At 60.8% G+C, this 8,357-nt stretch overlaps 1 protein-coding gene across 4 annotated transcripts; it reads left to right on the forward strand.

Moving 5' to 3' along the window:
• Nucleotides 1-5,595, forward strand: BACE1 (beta-secretase 1). Of its 4 annotated transcripts, none has more exons than XM_062508610.1 (9): nt 1-246; nt 3,447-3,535; nt 3,691-3,907; nt 4,094-4,231; nt 4,314-4,448; nt 4,574-4,675; nt 4,811-4,960; nt 5,079-5,250; nt 5,328-5,595. In XM_062508610.1, the coding sequence occupies exons 1-9, from the start codon at nt 1-3 to the stop codon at nt 5,567-5,569; spliced, it is 1,491 nt and encodes a 496-aa protein (XP_062364594.1). In that variant the 3' UTR covers nt 5,570-5,595. The 4 variants fall into 4 exon arrangements, with proteins under 4 accessions (XP_062364594.1, XP_062364595.1, XP_062364596.1 ...); XM_062508611.1 differs by having other exon boundaries at nt 4,169-4,231; XM_062508612.1 differs by having other exon boundaries at nt 3,691-3,775.
• The last annotated feature ends 2,762 nt before the right edge of the window (nt 5,596-8,357 follow it).

Here is an 8,357-nt window from a genome sequence, read left to right on the forward strand (position 1 = left end):
ATGGCGCCCGCCTGGCCCTGGCTGCTGCTGTGGCTGGGGGTTCTGCGCGCCCTCCCGGCCCCGCCGCGCATCCGGCTGCCGCTGCGGGGCGGCGCGGCCCCGCCGTCGGGACTCCGGCAGCGCCGGGCGCCGCTGGACATCGAGCCCGACAGCACCGGCAGCTTCGTGGAGATGATCGACAACCTGCGGGGCAAGTCCGGGCAGGGGTACTACGTGGAGATGACGGTGGGCAGCCCCCCGCAGAAGGTGAGGTGGGAGCCGGTCCCCGCATCTCTCGCATCCCCCGCATCTTCCTCATGCCCTGCATTCCCAGGGGCTGCGGGTGCCCCTCTGGCCCGCTGCGGGGCTGCGGGGCGCCGAGCAGAGGCGCTGCGGATGCCACCATGGCTTCGCGTGGCTCTCGCCTCACGGCCCGGGCGGCATTCCTGCTTCTGATCGCTCCGGTGATGCTTTTCCTGCTGGCTTTGGGCTAAAACTGGCCGCAGGCGCCCGCCGAAGGTGACCCCAGCGCTCCCGGGGCTGCCCGGGCGCTCCGGGCGGGGTGGACGGTGCTGCGTGTGCCTCTGTGCGGGCGAGCCAGGCTGCATCCCTCCCTCCCTGCCTCCATCCCCGCTCCCGAGCCGAAGGATGCCGCTGGAGCTGGCGCGGGCTGTGGGCGGCAGGGGAGTGGGATGTGGCTGCGCAGCCCCGTGCCCGCCTGGAGCGGCACATGCAGGCACGGAGGAGCCCACGGCCAAGCCGTGCTTGGCAGCTCCTGCCAGCACAGCCCCGGGCTCAGCTGCTGCCTGGCTCCTCGTGCTGCTCCCAACCGGGGGAAATACTCCAGAAATCCTGAAGGGCTTGGTTTTCCCAGGGACCTTGTGATTTTTGTCGCTGTGCAGGAGTTGGGGAAGCGTGTGGAGGAAAAGTGCAGGAAAATGGGATGGCCTGGATGGAAAGGGAGCCCACAGGGGAGGCATAGCAGGCATTGGTGCATCACCAGGCTCTGATCCTTCTCTATCTTTTTGTCAGCATCCCTCACATGCTGCCCAGCCCGTGTGGCACCGTGTGCCTGCACACTGGGGACAGGGTGAATGCTGAGGGCCAGGTGCCAGTCACACAGCACGGGGCAACCAGCTCCTCCCCTGTTTTACAGAGGTTCCAGCTGCTAAATCCTTTTGTGCCCATCCTGATCTCCGCTGTCACCAGCGACAAGTCCGGCCTTGGGGTCGAGCTCGCTGATCCAGGCTCCAGGTTCCTCCCAGCACAGGGCCACATTCCCTCATGCCGGCCATCACCACTTTTTGGGCACTGCCAGAACAGCCAGAACCCACACGGGCTCTGAAATAAAGGCCGGCTTTCTCCCGCGAGCTGGTTGTGCTCTGTGTGCATGGTGAGAGAGAGCAACGGGAGCAAGATGTAGATGGAGGAACAATACCACTGCCATGGAAATTGGATCTCTGGGAGCACTGTTATGTTGTCCCTGTGTGCCTACGACTTATTGCCTGCTCTGGCAGGGTGTGTTTAAGGGAATAAAAAAAGGGAGGAGATTATTTCTAAAGTCTAGTTTTAAATGTGATTTCATCATCTCCTGCCTGCCACGTGTCGCGGCTGCCAGATAATTTCCGTGTGAACCACCTGTTCCCAGGCACTCGTGAATTCCGGAGCCAGCCACCCTTTTGGGCAGCATCTTCCAGCCTTGGATTGCTTCCAAATGCGAACGTGGTGCCTGCGTCTCTGTGTGTCTGTGTATGTGTGTGTGTGCAAAATCCCTCCAGGCGTTGCAATGGAATGAGAGGATTCATATGAAAGAGTTTGGCTGTGCCTCTGCAGGAAACTGGGAGCATGTTTGCCCTGGGGAGTGGCATGCGTCCTTCCCAAAGGCTCACACGCAGCAGGGAGATGCTGATCCATCTCCTCACCTTTCTTTTCACCTTCCCAATGCTGACAAGGAAGTTTCTGTATCTCCTTGTGCTTTAATTTTGGTTCTGAGCTGTGCTGCACTGCCAAGTCACCGTCAGCAGCTGATTGCTCACACATTCCATGTGTCCAAGCATGTTGGTTTCCCTGGCTTCCCAGAATGGGCTGATTCATAAACACACAGGGGAGAGGGGTGAGCAGAGCAGCAGGAGCCGGTGTTTTGGGACAGATGGCACAGGCTTGGTGCCCCAGGAGCAGCACACAGCTCTAGGGACACGCATGGCACAGAGCCAGTGCTGCTGCTGTGGTGCCTGGAGGGGCTGTCACTTGCAGGGACAGGTTTCAGGCAGTGTCCCTGCCACACATGTCTTGGCCTCGCCAGTTCACGTGCTATGTCCTGGCCTGAATGGATGGCTGGGCTGAGTCTCAAGGATCTGGGTCCTCTCCACGTGGGTCCTGTGCGTGACCCCTTCAGCAGGACAGAGCCTGAGGCAGTAAAAGCCTTCCCTGCCTCCTCTCCCTGCAGCGTCAGCTCAGCAGGTCCTTCTCCAGGGAAACCAGAGCTCTGGGTGCTCTGGGGATTGAAGATGAGCTGTGTGGAGCAGGTGGCCCCTAATGACCTACCCAGAGAACTGGGAACAGCTCTGGGAATGGCACAGGTTGCCAGGAGAAGGTCGGGCTGTGTGGTGGGTGCTGAGCTGGAACCCGCCCAGGGCGGGTACTGGGAGGATGAAAATGCTGCTCTGATATTTGCTCACGGCCTGAAACATTCCCCTTGGCAGGAAAGTGGAGCCGGGGACACTCAGGACATGCCAGCCCCTGTCAGGGACAGCACTCAGCAGCTGCAGCCGGTGCTCCTGCGATTAACACAAGCGCATTAACCTCCTTCCTCTGACTCCACAGATTAAGGGCTGAAGCCCTAGTGCTGCTGCCCGGGGTGGTGCTGTGAAGCAGCTCCTGGGTCTGGGGTGAGACCTCACCCCAGCACAGCCAGGAGGGTCAGACAACCCTGCTCCCACCCGGGAAGTCCCACCTGGGCAATCCCACCTGGGCAGTCCCACCCCGGCCCCACTCCCCACCGCTGCTGTAGGCACGGGTCAGTTTAGGGCAGGATCCGGCTGGCCCACTCCTGGCCCTGCCAGTGGGATGTTTGCCAAACCGTGTAATCCTGCCCAGGCAGGAATGAATCGGGGGCAGGGCTCGGCATATGGATGGCGATTAGCGGGCGCAGGGATCCGTGGGGGCTGTCCGATCCTTCCCACCGGCTGTGCCAGCAAATCTGCTGTCCTGGCAGTGGGAACCTGTGCACCCTGTGCTGCTGCTCTCCAGCCCCATGACACCTGCCTGTGGATTTGGGGGCTGAGGCTGGGCCGTGCTGGGCGAGGAGCTCATGCTCTGTTTGCACAGTGCTGGATGGTGTTTGCTTTTTGTGCAACTCCCTGATGCTGCTGCCTCCTGCTGCACCACCTCCTTCTCTCTTGTCTGGCCACAACAAAAGAGGGTCCCACTGCGCTCATGAGCCTTCCTGTCTTTTCTTCCTTTTCCAGCTGAACATCCTGGTGGACACAGGGAGCAGTAACTTTGCTGTGGGAGCTGCACCACACCCCTTCCTCCGGAGATACTACCAGCGGCAGCTGTGAGTATTCTGGGGGGACACAGAGCACAGCCGCTCAGGCACACTGCTTCTCCTTGCTGGAGGTCTGGCCAGACCCTGCCAGGTACGGCCTGGCCTCTGGAATGGCTGGATCCACATAAACCCTGTCTGACCCATTCCCTCTGCCACCGTTGCAGGTCCAGCACGTATCATGACCTGCGGAAAGGGGTGTACGTGCCCTACACCCAGGGCAAGTGGGAAGGGGAGCTGGGCACTGACCTTGTCACCATTCCCCATGGCCCCAACGTCACTGTCAGAGCCAACATCGCTGCCATCACGGAGTCAGACAAATTCTTCATCAACGGCTCCAACTGGGAAGGGATCCTGGGACTGGCGTATGCCGAGATTGCCCGGGTGAGTCCTGACTGACGGTCCTGGATGTGAGCACCAAAACTCTTTAGTTGTCTTTCTGCTTGTCCCAGTTTGTCCCCTGGGGCACAGCAGTGCTGGCAAGGGGAGCTACCCTGGGCACAGAGAGTTCCTGGAGAAGTGACATCCCTGACACATCCCTGTCCCACCTCTGCTTTCTCCTGCCACCAGCCCGACGACAGCCTGGAGCCCTTCTTTGACTCCCTGGTGAAGCAGACACGGGTACCCAACATCTTCTCCCTGCAGCTGTGCGGGACAGGCTTCTCTCCCAACGAGACAGAGGCCGTGGCCTCGGTGGGAGGCAGCATGGTGAGCACTCCACAGGTGGCTGGGGGGCTCCCTCGTGGCACTGCCAGCGTGTGGTGGCAGCGCCGTTCTGTCTCCTCTGCAGATCATTGGTGGCATCGACCGCTCGCTGTACGTGGGTGACATCTGGTACACCCCCATCCGCAAGGAGTGGTACTACGAGGTCATCATCGTCAAGCTGGAGGTCAACGGGCAGGACCTGAACATGGACTGCAAAGAGGTGAGGGGGCAGTGGTGGACGTGCCCCATGGGCACTGGAGACACACACCACCAGTCAGAGGAGGCTGGGAGGGGAGTGGGCTGGGGTTCTGCACCTCAGTCACTCGTCCTCTTCTGGCCCCCCAGTACAACTATGACAAGAGCATTGTGGACAGCGGGACCACCAACCTCAGGCTGCCAAAGAAGGTGTTTGAGGCTGCAGTGAAATCCATCAAAACAGCGTCTTCGGTCAGTGGAAACCATCCCTTCCCCACAGGCACGGCCCAGGACGAGGCTGTGGGCAGTGTGACTGCCCCTCACCAGCCTGGCATCTGTGCTGCCTGCCCAGCTTGGCTCTGCTCACCTTCCCTTTCCCTCTGGTAGACCGAGAAGTTCCCAGACGGCTTCTGGCTGGGGGAGCAGCTGGTTTGCTGGCAGGTCGGCACCACCCCCTGGCACATCTTCCCGGTCCTGTCCCTCTACCTGATGGGGGAGGCCACTAACCAGTCCTTCCGGATCACCATCCTGCCCCAGGTGAGCGTGGGCCTGGCCAGAGCCTTCCCCGGGAGCGTGGGCTGGAGAGGCAGGACCACACAGGGTGGCCACAGCTGCCTCCCCTGCCCCTTCCCTGACGGCTCCTCTCCCCCTGCAGCAATACCTGCGCCCGGTGGAGGACGTGGCCACCTCTCAGGACGACTGCTACAAGTTCGCCATCTCCCAGTCCTCCACCGGCACCGTCATGGGCGCCGTGATCATGGAGGGTTTCTACGTGGTGTTCGACCGCGCCCGCAAGCGCATCGGCTTTGCCGTCAGCGCCTGCCACGGTGAGCTGGGCCCGCGGGGATGGGGGGTTGAGGGAATGTGGGTGGGCAGTGACCAGACCCTGCCTCCCTCCCCACAGTGCACGACGAGTTCAGGACAGCCGCGGTGGACGGGCCCCACCTGCACTCCAACATGGAGGACTGCGGCTACAACATCCCGCAGACGGACGAGTCCACCCTGATGACCATCGCCTACGTCATGGCGGCCATCTGCGCCCTCTTCATGCTGCCCCTCTGCCTCATGGTGTTCCAGTGGCGCTGCTTCCGCTGCCTGCGGCGCGACCACGACGATTTTGCCGACGACATCTCCTTGCTGAAGTGATGGCAGAGCCTGGCGCAGCCCCGGCGCCGCAGGTGAGGCAGCAGGGCAGGGGCCTCGCTCCAGGGGTTGGAGTGTGGCAGCAGCGTGGGGAGCTCAGACCCTGTGCCCGGGGCCTGGGGACTCGGTGTTCGTCAGGGCCAGCAGCCAGAGCAACCCCAGGTCCAGTCTCCATCCATCTGGGACCTGCAGCAAGAGCATGGCAGCTGGGGAGAGTGCAGCAACCCCATCCCGGGAGCTGGGGGAGGCTTCTCTGCTCCAGCACCAGGACAGGACCAAGCTCTCCCACCCAGCCTTGCCTAGCTTGATGGAGCGACGCTGATGAGCCGTCCCCTGCCTGTCCCTTTCCATCCCTGTGCATTCCTTTGCAGCTCACCCCGCCGGGAGCCTCTCTTGTAGGGAGCTGTGCTGCAGCTGTGCCTCCCCTGTGACTCCCTGCATTGAGCCAGACTCCAGGGTCATCCTGGAGCCATCCAGCCTCAGACTTTTCAGAGACAGCCCTGCAGGGCCAGCCTGGGCTGCCCAGACAAGACTTTCCCTCCTACCCTGCTGCCCGTACATCGCTCACTCTGACATTTCCCCTGCATTTTCCTGCCTTCCTGAGCTGTGCTCCTGCTGCCTCTGGCCCCAGAACTCCCTGTGCCCTTCTGGGACAGGCAGGAGCAGGTACTCATCCTCTCCCAGGGCAGGCAGGAGCAGGTACCCACCCTCTCCTGGGACAGGCAGGAGCAGGTACCCACCCTCTCCCCACATCACATGGGATGGGGAAACTCCCTGCCCTCGCTTCCAGCATCAGCAGCATCTGCCACGCAGGAGCCAGTGCCAGGAGTGAAGTTCCCAGCCCTGGCACTGGCTGCTCCCCAGTCCACCCAGCCCTTCAAAAGCCATAGGGGAGCCTGGGCCCCCTCTGCAGCCCCCCCACCTCCCTGCCAGCACATCCCAGAGCACAGCTCCTCTCTGCTCACTCCACACGTCCAGATGTGGCTGTGGGACACCCTGGCATCCTGGGGACAGGCAGCAGCTGTGGGATCTGCAGCATTTATTGTTTTTTAAATACATGGTTGTATTTATTTAATTTTTTTTTTTTTTTACAAAGCGTGTCACTGGTAGTGCAGCTGCGTGTTGAGAGCGTGTACAGAGCTGGTCCCATGTGTACAGACCATGGCTGCCTCTCACCTGTACAATATGTCCATATATCTCTATTTTTAATTCTAGCCCTGAAAGCCACTGTTCCAACATTAGGGGTCGGTCCTGTTTTGTTTTGGGGTTTTTTTTAATCTTTGTAGCCTTCTGCTCAGTCCTTGGCCACTGTGGGCACCACGCAGGGCCAGGGCTTGCGCTGCAGCCGCGCGTTTGGTGGGAGCACGTGACGGTGAGGGGGTCCCAGCTGGCTTGAGGAGGGGGTGCAGGGCTGGAGCATTTAGTGCAGTGGCTCACAAGCCCAAAGGACCCTGAGCGCAGGAGGTACCTCTGTCTCTGTGGTGTTCCTGCAGCACGGGGAGGATTTTCCAGTGGGTGAGGACAACCCCTCCTCCCCGTGCTGCAGGATCACCATCCCCTCCCCAGAGCAGACACATGTGACTTTGCAGGCAGTGGTAGTGCTGTATTCCCTTGCTTCTCTGCCTCCAGCCAGGACAGGAAAGAGCTCAAACATGGAGATTCCACTATAAAAAGGCATCGCTCCTCCATGAACAAAGAGGGGATACCTGCAGTGCCAGGGCCAAGCTGGTGGCTGCCCTGCAGAGCCACCGGGTCAGGTAGGGACAGACTGAGGACCCACAGCAATCACGGTGCCGTAAAGCTTGTTAACTAAATCCTGCAGCCACACGTTTCTTTGGGAAAGAAGAGCAGCGAGGGAGCCGGGAAAGGCAGGCAGCACAGGAGACCAGCCAGCCCTCGCATGGGGCACTGCCACGACAGCCCCCACACTGCCCCTGCTCACTCACACAGAGCCCCCCGGCCCCAGCCTCGCTCCAAACCCGCACCCAGCCACTCCCTGCAAGAGGGCAACGTTCTCCCCCCACCCTCGTGCCTGCCCAGGACCCCCAGGACCCCAGAGACTCTGTTGTGGACCACTGCCTTAAAACACGCCCCGAGCGTGTGCGTGCGCGCCGGAGGAGCCGGCCTGCGGCGGGCTCAGCACCCAGGGCTGCTCCCCTGCCCTCGCGGGGCTGAGGGGCTGCCAGCAGTGCCCAATTCCTGCCGCAGACCGCCAGGAACGGGGGGGGAGATTTTTAGAGAGTCATTGCAAGTGGTGCTGAGCACCTCGCAATCCCACCAAAATCCATGGAGAAAGGGTTGGTGTGTCAGCCCGTGCTTTAGGAGGAAGTACAGGAGAGGGGGACACAGGAACTTGGACAGGTTGGTTTATCCTGAGCTGCAGCGCAGCCGTGTCCATCCGCTCCCTCCCCAGGGCCCGGTGACAGCAGCAGGGGATGGGATGGGAAGAGATGGGATGGGACCATGGGCTGTCGCTGGAGGCTCCAGTACTCTGTAACCCAGTGTCTATGTAAGAACAATGAATGTTAACATGGTAAATTATTACGACATTAAAAAAAAATGACCACAAGGAATTTGCTCTTTGTCTGCAACTTGTTCATTGGCAAGAGGGGAAAGAACAGGTGATGACTGGCAGGGATGTGGGGGTGGTGAGGAATGGCCCTAGGAAAGAAGCTGATGGGATCCAAGTTGGAAGAGGTGGCTGAGGCAGTTCCCAGCAAGGAGGGAACACTGACCCTCATTTGGAAGAAGACGGCTGTGGACTAAGAAATGAGGAGCTGCAGCAAATCAC

The sequence above is a fragment of the Cinclus cinclus genome, chromosome 25 (genome assembly GCF_963662255.1).
Source record: "Cinclus cinclus chromosome 25, bCinCin1.1, whole genome shotgun sequence".
NCBI classification, from domain to species: Eukaryota; Metazoa; Chordata; class Aves; order Passeriformes; family Cinclidae; genus Cinclus; species Cinclus cinclus.